General features: G+C 57.0%; 1 protein-coding gene across 2 annotated transcripts in view; it reads right to left on the bottom strand.

Annotated features, from left to right (window-relative positions):
• GTF2IRD1 (GTF2I repeat domain containing 1) overlaps positions 1-16,289 on the bottom strand; it is a 116,215-nt gene that overhangs the window by 49,001 nt on the left and 50,925 nt on the right. For both annotated transcript variants that reach the window (XM_052658718.1, XM_052658727.1), the window contains exons 7-12: positions 15,389-15,478; positions 12,852-12,935; positions 7,485-7,668; positions 2,164-2,189; positions 1,171-1,279; positions 318-355 (exon numbers count right to left, since the gene is read on the bottom strand). In XM_052658718.1, the coding sequence (XP_052514678.1) occupies positions 318-355; positions 1,171-1,279; positions 2,164-2,189; positions 7,485-7,668; positions 12,852-12,935; positions 15,389-15,478 (531 nt within the window). The remainder of the gene's footprint in view (positions 1-317; positions 356-1,170; positions 1,280-2,163; positions 2,190-7,484; positions 7,669-12,851; positions 12,936-15,388; positions 15,479-16,289) is intronic.

The raw sequence follows: 16,289 nt of genomic DNA, 5'->3' as shown, positions 1-16,289 counted from the left end.
GCCTGCTCTGCAGCTGAGAAGGGGGGACGGTGGTGAGCAGAGAAAATTCCTTAGTCCCCCGGCAAAGACTGATGGCAGGAGGAGAAGGGGACGACAGGGGATGAGACGGCTGGATGGCATCACCAACTCGATGGACATGAGTCAGTAAACTCCAGGAGTTGGTGTCAGGGAGGCCTGGCGTGCTGCAGTCCAGGCAGGTGCAGAGTCAGACACCACTAAGCGACTGAACTGAACCGAACCGGGCTCACGGTCTGAGCCCGCTTCCTGCCCAAGGCACCCACTGCCCTAGACACACGCAGTGGGTTCCAGCTCCTCACCTGGCCCGCAGTCTTCGGAGAGACCACTCTTGTCTGACCTGTGGGAAGAAGTCGAGAAACGACATGGCATCAGCCCCTGTTCTCGCCCTTCAAGCAGTCAAGGGGCCTTGGCGGCTGCCAATCCAAAACACACCCCTTACTGCACCGGCTCCCACCCCAGCAAGACTCCCAGAGCCCCGTCGCCCAGGACAAGAGTCTCCCGGCTGCCCTGGCCAAGGCCCTGCTCCCTCTCCTGGGGTGACCTTCCAGGTGCCCACCTTGCCCACCAGCTGGCAGCTCTGAGGCCTGGGTCTGGCCAGCCTAGGAGCCCCACAGCTTAGCATGGGGCGGGGGTGTGATCAGGGCTTGCTGGGCGGGACTGAGAGCTGTAGGGACCAGCAGCCTAGAGGGGGTTGGGGGCCCTGGGGAAGGGGAAAGTGAAGCTGGGGAGGGCCCTGGGTTGGATGATTCGGTTCATTCACAGAGCACCGTCAGGGCGGAACCGGACCGGACGGGCGGACTCCGGGACAGATGGCCCATCCCTGGTGCCCAGGAGCCCAGGGCCTCCGTGGGGACATTGGTGAAGGGTGACCAGGCCATGAGTGGAGTGCAGGGCCCTGTGGCCACGCAGGGCAGACGCCGGTCTAGTCTGGGTGGCAGGGAAGGTTTCTTAGATCCCGAGGGGTGACAAGAGTCCTCTGAGTGGAAGAAAATCGGCGGAGTCTCTGTGCTCCTTCTGGGTCCCTGTAGAGTCTCCCGGGCCCGCACACGGTGTCTGTGTGGGACGGCCCCGTGCGGGGTGTCCAGGTGGAGGGAGCCGGCCTGTCTCTGCTCCTCCCCGCAGAGCTGGGGTGGGGACGGCGGATGGCCTTACCGGGCGGTCCCAGCCAGATCCAGGACGGCAGCACGGGCCACCTCCGTAGAGGCGTCCTCTGGCGGGCTGGCCGGCTCCAGCTTTGTGGGGTCTTTGGTAAACTTGTTCCCTGGTGGGGAGAGCCAGGGAGGGGTAGGGCAGTCAGGGAGGAGGCTCACCAGCCTTCTCGGCCTGGGGGGCGCCTGGGGGCAGTTGCTGGGGGGCGCCTCTCACGTGTGGCCTGGCCTCCGCCCCTCCCTGTGGTCTCTGTATCCAGCCGAGCTGGGAAGGGGTCCAGGGAGAGAGACCCCTCCTGGGACGAGGAGCAAGGATGGCAAGGATCTCAGAGGACTGGGCAGGAAGAAGAAGCTGGAAATGACCGCCCTGACTGCACATGTGCTACTGGGGCTCAGGGAGCCCTTGGGAAAGGGGCCAAGTCTCCCCAAGGATGTACCACGGGACCAACCCTCTACATTCAGTTATTCCAGGAACCCAGAACACCAACCCAGAGGATGGACCTCTTACCATTTCACGGATGTGGAAACTGAGGCCCATATGACCTTGCCCAAGGTCACAAAGCTGGGGGGAGGTAGGGACCCTGATACACTGCACCCCAAAATGCAAGCTCCCTTTGCTGTGCCCAGCAGAGCCCACCTCTTCTTCGTGAGAGGCAAGAAGAGGCCCACCTCTTCTGGATGCAAAGACCCTGGAGCTCACTAGCTGGACTTCAGGGAAAAGAACGGAACCCACTTAGGAGACCATTGAAAACTAAAGTTTAAAATGCTAACAGCTGAGCAGAGGACCTCCCACACATTTGCATTTGACAACATCTGGGGCTGGGTGTCCTCATAGTCTGTCTGCACCTGGGAGCTGGGGGCCCCCATGTCTGCCCCAGAATGCAGAAGCCACCACCAGGCTCCGTTCCCACCCCAGGGTCCAGTGTGATGGCAGCTCAGGCACTGAGGGGCATCAACTTGGCGGCTTTAGAACGAACTGGACGGTCCCCACACATACCTGTGAAAATTCGCTCGTCGAACATCCTGGGGAGAGAGGAAAGACGGGCATGAGAGGGGAGCCGGGCTCAGGTCCCTTCCGTGACGGTCACTCTAGTCCCACATGCAGGCTGCAGCTGCAGACCTGGGCACCGGGCTGGCCACATATGGGGGCAGGAGAGGGCACGGTCCAGAAGAGCCAGATACCCGCCAACAGCCAGACACCCCAAACCATTTCTCCACAGTCAGGGGAGGCATTGACTGGCCAGGCCCTGGGGGGTCCCGGAGGGTCCAACCTATTCATCACGACACCCGGGGGTGTGGGGGAGCTTCCTACAGACCCCAGTTCTCCTTGGCCACAGTTGGAGATAACTCACACTTCTTTCCCACCAGCACTCTGCAGCTTTTACCCACCAACACCTGGGTCTCAGTGACAGGAGACCCCGATCCCCCAGCACAGGCCAGGCTACTCCCAGATTGTAGCCTCGTAGGGTGACGCATGGGACTTCTCAGGGGTGTCTCAGAAGCCTAAGGGACCCAAGCAGGGAGGGGGCCGGAAAAGACTTCCTGGAGTTAAGGATGAGGAGCTCAGGTGAGAGGCCTGAGAGGTGGGCCAGAGAGACACGGGGGAGGGCTGGCAGTTCCACCAGAGGTGTCCCGTGGGAGGTGACCAGCCTGCAGCACTGTGCCCCGGCAGGTGACCTCTACCCATGGGCAAAGGGAGCCTCCAGGAGGGCATGGCACCCTTGGATCACTCCATCAGCACACAGAGAGTGGACTGCAGTGGGGATGGCTGATGGCCCAGGGGCCACGCAGGGACTCCTGAGTCATTCTGATAAGACACCTGGAATTCTTATTCCAGGAAACAAGGATGGAATAAAGGTCAGCAAGGCTAGCCGCCTGCCTCCAGGGATGCTGTTCTCTCTGCTTTGCTCCCAGCCCCCACCAGGTGGCCCCCAGCAGGCTGAGGAGCTTCACGCAGCTGGTCGGGGGACAGGGGTGCGGCTGCAGTACAGCCTGGGTGCCCAGGGGCGGCTGGAAAAGGGGCCAGGGCCTGGGTACTAAGCTCAGGCTGCAGAGGTGACTTGGGAAAAATGAAGGGATGTGTGTGTGTGTTAGTGGCTCACTCGTGTCTGACACTTTGCAGCCCCATGGACTGTATAGCCCGCCAGGCTCCTCCGTCCATGTGATTCTCCAGGCAAGAACATTGGAGTAGGTTGCCATGCCCCTCTACAGCGGAATCTTCCCAACCCAGTGGTTGAACCCAGGTCTCCCGCATTGCAGGTGGATTCTTTACCTTCTGAGCCACCAGGGAAGCCCCCAAAAGGAAGGGATGTCTGAGTCGAAATACAACGGGACCCGATAGTGCCCAAGGCAGACCCAGAGGGAAATTCAAACAGAGGCAAAAAGGTTGGTGACACAAGGCAGAGCCTGGGTGACCAGGGCAGTGAGCCTCGAAGCAAGATAGATGCCTTCTCTTATTCTGAGAGGCCTCTGGCTCCTCCGATGCCCCGGAGGCTCATACTTGTCGGGGTCCCCCGAGGCTGAGCAGCAGCTGCAGGGAGGAATTCTGGGGACACCTCCCTTCTTCTCTGAACCGCTTCCTCAGCCCCGCCCAGCAATGGGAGGCCGCCAGCGTTAATGGCAGTTTTATGATCTACGGTCACATTTACTTATCAGGGAGCACAGAGGAGGGGGCTCGAGACCTCGGCCTGCAGTTCCTGGTAGAACTGGAGGCAGCGGGCAGATGACAGGGAGAAGGTCTGACGTGGGAAGCCCCTAGGCCCCTTACTCACGTCTGTTTAGTCTCCAATCAGTGTTATGAGTCTTGAACAATCATCGGCCCCATTTTACAGATGAGGCAAGTGAGGCACGGAGCAGTTCAGTAACTTGCCCAAGGACACACAGCTGGGAAATGGTAGGGCCATTCAAACCTAGGTTGTCGGCACTGATATGCTCAAGTACTCTTCTATGTGGAGGGAGATGAGGTCAGGGGAAAGGCCTTGTGTTTGCTGAGCAGCTACTACAGGCCAGGTATGTTACGTCCACCTCCTCATTTTAGGATGAGAAAAACCTGAAAGGTGGGGCATCATATTTAAAAAAAAATATTTATTTGGCTGGGCCAGAACTTAGTTGCGGCATGTGGGATCTTTAGTCCTGCATGCAAATTCTTACCTGTGGCATGCGGGATCTAGTTCCCTGACCAGGGTTCCCTTGCGTTGGGAACGCAGTGTCTTAGCCACTGGACTATGTCATTGGGGGGTGCGGGCACCATTATCTCTGTTTTTACAAATGAAGACACTGAGGCTTAGAAGAGAAGTGCTATTCAAGGTTATCATACAGAGTGCGATTTCAAGCCCAGTCTGCCTGAGTCCAAGCCTCCTCCTCCGGGAAGTCCCACAGGCTTGCTGCTCTGATGTCACCGAGTCTGCACCTGAAAACATGTTGTTTTGATTCTCCCAGGACTCATCACAGGAGTGACCATCACTCCTGGGGGCAGGTGAGGACTGTGCCTATTGTTTCATGAGGTCCTCAGTAGAGCTCAGTGAAGGGCTCAGCCTTCAGGAGGCGCCTGGCAAATACTAGTGAAGGGTTAAACGAACTACAGTTTGGATAGAGGGAGATGAAGGTGAGTCACAGCAAGGACACAAATACCATGGTCAGGCATGTAAAGGGTCACTGCAATGTCCTTGCTGCTTTCTGCACCCCCTCTCTCGCTACCAGGAGTCAACTGAAGGCAAAGGACCCAGGCAGCAGCAAGAGAGATTTAAGCTAGACAACAGTAGGCACTTCCTGAAGGGTGCTTGATTTCAATTCACCTCCAGAGTGATTTATCAAGTGGGATCCCCGCCCCGGGGAAGGGGTTCAGAGGGCACAAGAGGCGGCTCAGAGGTGGTCCCACTGCCACCGTGTGATGGCAGGCTCGTGGGGGCACTGATGGGGGGAAGAAGCCACCTGCTGCCGGAGGGGTAAATTCTTTCTGAGTGAGGACAGGGGACGGCTTCCAGGCAGGAAAGGGAGCCTTGAAAGACAAGACAGGTGGGAAGGAGGGTGGGGAGCAGTGCCAGGGAGAGGGAAGGGTGGAGACAGGTGAGGCAGCAGTAGCTCAGAGAACCAGGGGAGAAGGTGGAGAGAAAGCGAGGTGTGTATGGAGGTGGCTGACAGATGACGGCCTGGCACCCTGGAAGCAGCCACATGGTGAAGGGTTCTGAGAGGGGGTCCCCCACTGTTAGAGCTGGCTTTCAGATTCACCACCCCCAGTGGTGGCGAGATGCCTGCCCAGCTCTGGGCCATGCTCAGCCTCCTCTGCTGGTGACCCCTCCTCCTCCCGACCCCAGCCTCTAACATGGGATCCCAGGGTCCAATGTGGGCCCTCTTCTCTTCTCACCTCTATTTCTCTCCTCTGCCCTGTGATCCCTTCCTGGACCACACTGCCAACTCTCAAGATTTCTTATAGCTTTTTTTTTTTGGCCATGCTGTGCGGCATGAGGGATCTTAGTTCCCTGATCAGGGATTGAATCCAAGCCCCCTGCACCAGGAGCGTGAAGTCTTAACCACTGGACCTCCAGGGAAGCCTGCAACTCTCAGACTTCTATCTCCAACTCAGACCTGAGCTTCCGACCTCTCAGTGGGGCCTCTGCAAATTTCATCTCCTGAGCATCTCCAGGATGAACTCAAGCAGCCATGTGAGGGTGATCCTTCTTTCCTGCCCCCTACCTCATTTCCACGGTCCACCCACCAGCACACGCCATGGGCATCACCGCTCAGATTCGATCCCCAATCCAGCCACTTCTCTCCCTCCGCGCATCATGCCAACCAGGCCTGAGGCCACAGCCACCAACTCACACCAGTCTCCCCCAGCAGCCAGGCTGGCATCCAGCAACCCTACAGAGGTCCTTCCCAAAGCTCCAGAACAATTCCACGCTCTCAAAGATAATCCCCACCCTCTGGAACCCCGGGCATCTGGGCTGCTCACTGAGGTCAATTCTTTTGCCCAGATACTGCTCAGCTGGGTGCGGGCGGCTCTTCTCAGCCTCCAGGTCTGGCTTAACCGATGGGACCTTCAGAGGCCCCCTGACCACCTTCAACAGGTATTCAGCCCCCCTCCACCACCATTTTTCCTTTCTCCCAAGACCCTGTTTATTTCCTTCGCTCTAAGAAATCAGATGGCACGAGTCCAAATTTGGACAAGCACTTCCATCCATCCATCCATCCATCCATCCATCTGTTCCACAGATAGGTATTGGCATCTCACACATACCAGGAACTGCTGTGGGTGCTGGGCATTCGGCAACGAGCCACAGCCCCAGCTTACAGTCTAGCGCATCAAACATGCAAGCAGGCACGTGAGTCCACGCACACGGTGGGAGCACGTCCCCAGAGAGCTCCTGGAACAGATGCCTGGGAGGGGGCCGATGCAATCAGTGCCGCTGGAGGCAGGGGGCTGGACAGAATGGCCTCTGGCCCCCTCCCTTTCATCTCTAACTATTTAGGAGGAAGCATTCCAGGAAGTCTGGCCTTGCCTGGAGACGCAGGTCGGCAGTGAGTTGAGGCAGTGAGTTGAGCCGGATGTAAGGGCAAGGCCCCCTGCGGGAGTTGGGAGACAAGGTGGGGATTGGGGGTGGAGGGGTGAGAGGCAGGTCTAGGCCTTGGAGGCAGGGGCTGCCATTCTGGAGCCCGTCGGGCCTGCCCTCTCCCACCCACCTGCACCAGGGAAACTGATCACCTGGAAGAGCAGGAAAGGCAGACAAACTTCCAGCAGGCAGGGCCACCCAACGGGAGGCCAGAAGGTGAGAGGCTGGCCCACCCCACCCGAGCTCAGGGGGGCTCCTCTCTGAAGGCAGTTAAGGGCAAAGGCCTCCGCTCTCCTTCACTGTTGCTGTTTAGATACACAGTCGTGTCCACCTCTTCTGTGACCCCACAGACTGTAGCCTGCCAGGCTCCTCTGTCCATGGGATTTCCCAGGCAAGAATACTGGAGTGGGTTGCCCTTTTCTCCTCCAGGGGATCTTCCTGACCCAGGGATGGAACCTGCGTCTCCTGCATTGGCAGTTGGATTCTTCACCACCGCACCACCGTGAAACCCTCGGGTCTTCTTTAGGGGCAGCAAAACACCTCTAAGAACTTAGCAAGGGCCCACTTGGGCCAAGCACTGTGCCTCCATTTTTCCATTTCATCTCAGAAGAGGCCAGAAGGAGGAGGCCACACAACTGTCAGGGAATCCCTTCATTCACCCCAACCCCTTGTCACTGCCCCAGGGCCCCGCCTCATGCCTGTTGTTCCCCCCTGCCCCAGTCTTCCACCCTGGTACCCGAGCCCAGGCTCCGCTGCTCCCCGCCCCTACCTCTTAATGACAAAGTGGATGCTGTGTCGCTCCTCCAGGATCCGCTTCAGCTTGGGGACTCCATAGGTGCAGGGGCGCTTGAAGGGGATCTTGTCTGGGATGCCCACGATCTCCACGGCCTCTGGGTCGCAGGCGATCTTCCTATAGGGGACGGGGACCATGTGGTCCAGGCCCAGGGCTTCCGCTGGAAGGGCAACGGCAAGGCTGAACGCAGGACGGAGGCTGCAGGACATGCGGGGCCCCAGGGCCTGGTCTTCACCACCTCCCACCTCCCAGGTACCAACCACTCTGGCCACACAGCAGCCAGAGGCGATCCTCCTGAAATATGTCACTCTGCCCTTTAAAAAATGCCCATAGTCTCCCATCTCACTCAGCAACAGCCAAAGTCCCACAAAGCCCTCTGTGACCAGAACCTCAGACCTTATCTCCGTCCTTTCACCACTCTCTGCTTGCTCGCCCTAGTCTCCCCTGCTTTCTTTTTTTTTGTCATGTGAGATCTTAGTTCCCCGATCAGGAATTGGAGGGTGAAGTCTTAATCACTGGACCGCCAGGGAAGTCCCTCTCCAGCCTCCCTGTTGCTTCCGTAACATGCCAGGCACACACTCACCCCAGGGCCTTTGCATGTGCGCTTCGGTCTACTCAGACACTCTTCTCCCAGATCACAATAGCCTTCCTTCCCTCCCTCTCTCCATTCAAGCATCCTCTCAGCTGTCACCTTACCAGCCTAAAGCAGCCCCCTCCATACCTCCCTAGCCCACCCTGCTTTTTCATCCCACATTTATCATAACCTGACGTTACAAACATATTTATCTGTGCGTTGGTTCACAGTCTGGGACGGAACTAGGGCAGGACACACAGTAGCTGCTCCCTGTGTATCTGGGAGTCAATGAGCGGCTTCAGGAAGCTTCCAGGCTCATACTGGGCTCTTGGCAAGATGCTTCCGGTCAGACAGGTATGCCCTTTCCTCCAGGGAGGGGCCCAGTAGGCTGCTCACTCGTCAGTGACATAGATGAGACGCCGCTGGAAGCTGACAGCTTTGCCAACAGCAGTGTACATGGAATCTGAGCTTGGGAAGCGCTTCCTTGTTTTTTTCTTCCAGACCATTCGGTGTGGTCCTACCATTTCAGTCGCTCTTACACCCCAGCTTCTCCTTTCTGCTCTTTTTTAGTATTTTAAAAATTTAATTAACTAATTCGTCTGCATCGGGTCTTAGTTGTGGCACGCAGGATCTTTCCTTGTGATGCGTGGGCTCAGTAGTTGAGACGTACGGGCTTAGCTGCACCATGGCACATGGGATCTTAGTTCCCCAACCAGGGATCGAACCCATGTTCCCTGAATTGCAAGGTGGATTCTTAACCACTGGGCCATCAGGGAAGTCCCTTAGCCCCTCCTTTCCATTTATTCTCTCACCCAGTGGTTTTGAATGCCTAGTATGTGCTTGATGGTGCTATCATGGGGCCCCAAAGCCTGGAGACAAAGCTGGGCCGGGTGTCCACTTCACTCGTGCCTTGCCCAAGGGCGTCTCCAGCCTGTCCCAAGGCCCCGCCAGCTCCCCTCTGCCCCTCAAGCCACTCTCCATCCTGGCCTGGCTTCTTGGGTCACGCCAGGCTTCATCTGCATCCAGACAAGTGCCAGCCCAGACCTGGACCGTCTTTCCTGCTGTCAGCCACGCCGGGACCCAGGCAGGGCAGAGTCTCCATCCAGGACGCTCCCTGGGGCGCCGCCAAGACTGTTTCTCTGTTGACGCAGCCCAGGTCTGTGTGGGCGGCTTTGGCAGCCAGATCCCACTGTGAAGATCACACTTGGCTCGCTGTCTAATTAAACCCTCGAAATCTCAGCAGTTGTCAAACCATTTCTTCGCCCCCCCCCAACTGGTTCCCGAGCATCACCAGCCATCCCCCCAGCCTCAGCACTTGAGTGATGGGTTCTTGGGTTTTTCGAGTCCATGTGAATCCAACTCCACTTGGGTTCATCTGACTTACTGGGCCTGTCCTGCCACCAGCCCGGACAGAGATCTGGTTTGCAGAAGCCCCAGCTGCTGACTGCTCGGAAGGGGAGGTTGGAGCCCCCATGTACAATCCTTGGGCCCTTGTGTCATTTCACCCTCTCCTCAGTGGTAGAGACGTTGAGGCTTCCTGAAGGCTGGGGTCCCCTCATTCCTTTTCTGTTGTTTTCTGTTTGAAGCCCCAGCCCCATCACCGCCCACTTCACCTGGAGTTGGGAGCTGAAACGGCCGGGGTGGGGACCAGGAACAAGATCTGCAAGTCCTGGGTCTGAGGGATGCTTCAGGTGTCCAGCCAACGTCCCCACCTACCCAGAGGGTCTCCCAACACTCACAGAGGGGGCAGCTTCTCCCCTGGGGAGCCGAAGGGACAGCTCAGAGGGAGCCCTGGCCTGAAAAGGAACAAAGACTGAACCACTTCAACCCCAACACTCCTCCTTGGATTTGGCCACGGTGGTGGGCCCAGGTGCTGGCCTCGGGGACAGGTGCAACATTCTGGAAACATCCAGCACACACAACAGGCTAAAGACTGGCACCTGCCGTGCCTGCGTGGTGAGGGCAGAACCCACCAACTGCAGATGGAGCCAGCCTTCACCAGCTACCCTCTCCCTGCTCCCCCATCCGGTTCACACCTGCCTGGGGAGGAAGGGGAGAAACTCAGGTGCTGACAGCCCTCTGCAGTACCCGTCCTCGCTCAAACCCACCCCAACCCACCAGCCCATCAAGCCCACGTGACTTAAGTCTCCCCACCCCCAGGGTGGATCAAAGAACACCTCCTCCAGGAAGCCACCCCTGACTCCCCAAGCCTGGCTCTGAGTGATCTTCCCTTTCTAAAGCCCCCCACCCCTGCACCCTACTACACACCAGCACGTACTACCGTATACCACCGTGTACCACTGCAGACACATTGTTAGGCACCTGCTGAAGCACCTTGAGACCAGAGCTGCTCTGAGTGCCTGGCACAAGGTCAGGGGCTCAAAACGCATGACTGAGAAGTAAGCCAACAGATCAATGAGTGAGACAAAAATGAAGGGAAGAAAGGGGGCTTCCCTGAAGGTTCAGTGGTGAAGAATCCACCTGCAATGCAGGAGACATGGGCTCAATCTCTGATATGGGAAGATCCCACACGCCTCGGGGCAACTAAGCCCATGCCCCACAGCTACTGGGTCTGTGCCCTGGAGCCTGTGCTCGCAACAAGAGAAGCCCGCACACCACACCTAGAGAGCAGCCTCCAAGCCTCGCAACTAGAGCAAAGCCTGTGCAGCAGCAAAGACCCCGCACAGACAAACTAAATGAATGAAATTAACTTTTTTAAAAAAAGGGAAGAAGCAAGTGCAGTATGTGATACAGTAAGGACACATGTGATCTTCGACTCTGGTGTATGTGTGCATGCGTGTGTGTGTGCGCGCGCGCACGTATACTTAGTCACTTCAGTTGTGTCCGACTCTCTGAGACCACTGTAGCCCACCAGGCTTCTCTGTGATAATACTGGAGTGGGCTCCCATTTCTCCTCCAGGGGATCTCCCCGAACCCAGGGATCAAACCCGTATCTCCTGCACCTCCTGCACTGGCAGGTGGATGCCTTGCCAGTGAGCCACCTGGGAATCCTTCTGGCAAACTGCCAAATCCCTGGAGGGGGTCGTGGGAACTGCAGATGGGTAGACAAGTTGGACAGAGGTGTGGGGACCCTGGGGACCCATTACTCGCGAATGGCGTCTGAAATAGAGGTGCGGTCTTGGGCGACTGAACCCTTAACCTGGGGGGGCGTCTGTAACTACAGGGAGTTAGGGTCAGAATTCAAACAAGATGTAGGGCCCCCAGCTGGTATTCACAGAGAACTGCAGGGTTGCGTGGCATGGAAAACACTGATTTCCGCTGTCAGAAGTGTTGTGAGCAGAGAAAGAGGGTTTTTTTTCAGCCAAGCAGCGGGGGAGAGGAGCTGGCCAGGTGGCTCAGCGGTCATGAATCCACCTGCCAAGCAGGAGACTCGGGTTTGATCCCTGGGTCGGGAAGATCCCCTGCAGGGGGAAATGGCAACCCACTCCAGTATTCTTGCCTGGAGAATCCCATGGACGGAGGAGCCTGGAGGGCTACAGTCCATGGGGCCACAAAAGAGTCAGACATGACTTAGTGACTGAACAACAGCAAGGAGGGGAGGGAGGGCAGTGGAGCTGTCTTGATTTGGGGCTGGTCTGGTTACGGTGAGAAGGTCAAGGTTAGGGAAGACGGGGCAACTCCAGGGCACCTGGCAGGTGGCTGTGGACTCCCAGGGCAGTGCTCTCCCTGGGCCCACAGGTGCAGCAGTTCCCCCGGCCCCAGACCCTCCTCTCTGTCCCTGTAGCTCTGGGTGGTGCCCCCTCCCCCGGCCCCCTGCTTCGGTCTCCTTATGCAGAGGGACCACTCCCCGGGGGGCTGCACGATGCCGGTGAGTTCAGTGACATCACAGCTGCGAGCCTGCGTCACCTCACCCCACCCTGGCCAGGGCCACACTGCATCTGATCAGAGTGGGGCTCACAGGCAGAGCTCCACAGAGGCTGAGCCAGTCAGTGAGGGTGAGACACGACTGCTGATGGGACAAAGGGGACCAGGTGTGGGAGGGGACTTGGGGATCCCAGGTCTCAGTGTGAGTTTACAGGTCTGGCCCCTGCCTCTGAGCCAACCAGTGGCTGCCCTGCACACTTGGCTGAAGCACCACCATGTGGAAGACCCCCGACCCTGGCCCTGGGTACCACCTGTGTCTGTGTCCTGGAATACCGTGAGCCGACATGTGCTCTGAGCCCGGCTCTGGCCTGGGTGCCGGGGACACCAAGGGGCCAGGGCTGCCTGGGCCCCTCACGGGGACAGATACAGACGTGGTACATCAAGCATGCAGCACGGAACAGAGAGGAAACCATCAGGGTTTTAAGGGCCCAGACTGAGTTTTGAAGAACAAGTAAACAGTCTCGTCTGAAAAACCTGCCAAGGGCTCGCCGGGCAGGGGGCACGGCAGGAAGGGGGCACAAATGAGGTGGCGGGATACGGCACAGTGCGACGGGGAACTTGTGGGCATGTGAGGCCGACAAACATTTTTCTGGATTGTCCCCTAGATGGGCAGTCGCCCCACCAGGCTTCCGGCCCGCCTCCCACAGGTGAGTCAAAGTCTGGGGCTATGCCATCAGTCCCGCCCCCCACTACCTCGGGGAATCTGGAAGGGAAATATTGACACAACCACCCCCTCCCCAGACAGGAGATGACATTCGCGTTGACGGCGCGCGGGTACCAGCATATGGCTCCTGCTGTCATGTTGGGGAACACAAGTGATTGCCACATAATGAGCTGCTCAGCACGCTGCTGGGGCCACCCCGCGGCCCGCGCCGCCCACTCACCATATCTGCTGTTAAACAGGATCTGCACGCACTCCCGCAGGGTGTTGATGTCCTCGGTCTCCTTTATGAAGGCGTCCCATTTCTCTATCAAAACACAGGAGGGACAAGTGAGGCCCGTCCAAGCAGGGACCCCACGGTCTGGAGGCCGCTGGCCTCTGTCCACCCACTGCATGGGTGTGTGCAGTTTCTGGGTTCCTGCCTGACTCTGTGAGGCCCCATGGACTGCAGCACGCCAGGCCCTCCATCCACAGGATTCTCCGGGCAAGAATCTTGGAGTCGGTTACTACGCCCTCCTCCTCCAGGGGATCGTCCCGACCCAGGGATCGTCCCGACCCAGGGATCGTCCCGACCCAGGGATTGAACTCATGTCTCCTGCATTACAGGTGGATTCTTTACCCACTGAGCCACCTGGGAAGCCCCCGGTCTGCCCCATGGGCAGTGCGCATTATGCAGGCACAGCCAGTCCATCCTGGGCCTCTCCTGAGTCCCGACCTTCAAAACCTAACCGTCACGTCTGGTGCATCTGGGTTCTCACCCAGCTTTGGCCTTGTCGCTGTCCCCTCGAACCCGCAGCCCTGCTGGCCTCTCCCACAAAGCCAAAGTCTCTGCCTCCATTTAGCGTGAGTCACTAAAGAGATATTTGGTTCATTAAAATTATAAAAGGAACATCTTTAATTTATTAAGTGGTTATCTGGGCTAAGTACTTTATACATATGTAACATCCTAGTCGGGGCTTCCCAGGTGGTGCTAGTGGTAAAGAACCCTCCTGCCAGTGTGGGAGATGTAGGAGATGCAGGTTCAATCCCTGGGTTGGGAAGATCCCCTGGAGGAGGGCATGGCAACACACTCCAGTATTCTTGCCTGGAGAATCCCACGGACAGAGAAGCCTGGCAGGCTACAGCCCATGGGGTTGCAAACAGCTGGACATGACAGAAGCAATTTAGCACGTAGTATCCTAATTAATCCCTCAGAACAATTTGTAAACATAGATAGCAAACGCAGCATTATTTCCATTTTGTATGTGGGAAAACTGAGTCTCAGAGAGGCTGAGTAACTTGTCTGAGATCACCCCACTAGTACCTGGTTTCTTAACGAACCTCTCACCAAAGTGAGGCTGAGACCTCCACAAGGCAAAGTTGTTGCAAAGGCTTACTTCATCCTTTTTTTTTTTGGTATAAATGAATCCCACATTTTCCTGTCCCCTATACTGCATGTTACTTAAAAAAAAATGTGTTCACAGGACTTCCCTGGTGGTCCAGGGGCTAAGACTCTGGACTCGCAAAGTGGGGGGCCTGGGGTTGATCCCTGGTCGGGGAACCAGATCCCACAAGCCACAACTAAGAGTTCACGAGCCCCAACTGAAGATCCTGCGTGCTGCAATGAAGACTCGCAGAGCCGAACAAACAAATAAATATATTCTTAAGAAGCCTCTCCCTTGCTTGAAAGGGCTGAAATTAAAACAAAAAATACCTATCCATCTGGCCACATATTTCTTGGACACCTGTTCTTTCACGAGGTGGAGTTTATTTCCTCTCTCTCCGTTTTGAGTATGAGCTGGATGAAGTTCTTGGCTTCTTTTTTTTTATGGCCATGACAAGCACCTTTCAGGATCTTAGTTCCCTGACCAGGGACTGAAGCTGCGCCCCCTGCAGTGGAAGCATGGAGTCCTAACCACTGGACCGCCAGGAAAGTCCCAAATTCCTGGCTTCTAATGGGTAGAACCGGAGAAGGCAATGGGACCCCACTCCAGAGTTCTTGCCTGGAGAATCCCAGGGACGGGGGAGCCTGGTGGGCTGCCGTCCATGGGGTCGCACAGAGTCGGACACGACTGAGCGACTTCACTTTCACTTTTCACTTTCATGCATTGGAGAAGGAAACGCCAATCCACTTCAGTGTTCTTGCCTGGAGAATCCCAGGGACGGAGGAGCCTGGGGGGCTGCCATCCATGGGGTCGCACAGAGTCAGACACGACTGAAGCGACTTAGCAGCAGCAATGGGTAGAACATGGCAGAAGTGACAAGTGATTTCTGAGGCTGGGTCATAAAAGATGTGTGGCTCCCTCCTTACTCTCTCAGATCACCAATTCCAGGAAGCCAGCTGCCACATTGTGAGGGTACTCAAGCAGCCTGTAGAGGCCCACGTAGTAAGGAATACGAATCCTGCCAACAGCCACATGGGCGAGCTTGAGGTGGATCCTCCAGCCCCCCTGAGCCTTCAGATGATCACAGCCCCAGCTGACATCTTGATCAACAGCCTCATGAGAGATACCAAAACCATAGGTGCCTGGCTACACTGCTCCTGAATTCCTGACCCACAGAAACCATAAGGCATCAAGGCCTGGCGTTTTAAATTTTGGGGCAATTTGTTACGCAGCACTGTGTAACTATTACATATTGGTTTTATGCACAAGTCCCTTGTGCAGTGCTGGTCCTCCTACCTCTCACAAAGACTCAGGGGACACACATCCATGTCGGGAAGCACCACCCCAGTCCTGGATCCCCACTCTGGACAGGGTGCTGCCACGGGCACTGTCCTACCTGACTTGTCATGGACGATGGAGAAGAGGATCCGCTTAGAGGCATGGACATTCTGAATGAGAGGACCGCCAGGACCAGTGGGCTTCTGTCCTGGACAAGGGAGCGGAAAGGTACAGGTTCAAGGTGGGCCCTAAGAGGGGTTCCCCTAGGTCTGGCCTGGGTGCACAGGTCGGGGCTCTGGGGTAACATTTCCCCCACAAGTGAGAACCCAGAACTGAGCCCCATGACCAAGAACTCAAGGCAGCTTCGCTGACCAGAGGCCTGAGACATTCGGTAGCAGAGTCTGCTCTCTGGATGGCACACAGAGAAAGGCAGAATCCCAGGTCACCTTTTACAGGTGGGGACGCTTGTTTCAGGCATATAAGCCCTGTCCTCCTGCTCAGCCCACATGTCTGTGGAGGGGAGGGTGGACTCCCTTTTTCTCCTTCTCGTAACTTATAAGCACCCACTCAGTGCCAAGCATTGCACTCAGGGCTGTAGCACAGTGGTTCTCAAACTTGAGCACGCACTGGAGCCAGCTGGCACACATGTCAGCTTGCAGGTGGCTGGGCCCCAGCCCTCGCGTGCTGGGTTCAGCAGGCCTGCAGCTGGGCCCGAGAATGCGCACTGCCAGCGTGCTCTACCATTTCCTCACGGCGACAACCCAGCTGGACAGGCACTCTCAGCATCTCCATTTACAGAGGAGGAGGCTGAGGCTCAGAGAGGCAGAGAGATTTGCCCTGGGACACACAGCCACTATGTCGAGGGGCCAAAATAAGGATGCAGGTCTTTCTCATGCCCAGTTCTCCCGTATGTTTCCAGTACCCCTAATTCCACACTGGGTATGCAGTAGGTGCTCATTAAATGCAAGGACGTGATTGGTATGCCTACTCCCCCCCTCCAGAGACTCCCCCGGGGATCC

Source organism: Budorcas taxicolor, chromosome 2, assembly GCF_023091745.1.
Source record: "Budorcas taxicolor isolate Tak-1 chromosome 2, Takin1.1, whole genome shotgun sequence".
In the NCBI taxonomy this organism is placed as follows: Eukaryota; Metazoa; Chordata; class Mammalia; order Artiodactyla; family Bovidae; genus Budorcas; species Budorcas taxicolor.
The sequence above is the reverse complement of the archived record's forward strand: the minus strand, read 5'-3'. Positions and strand labels throughout refer to the sequence as shown.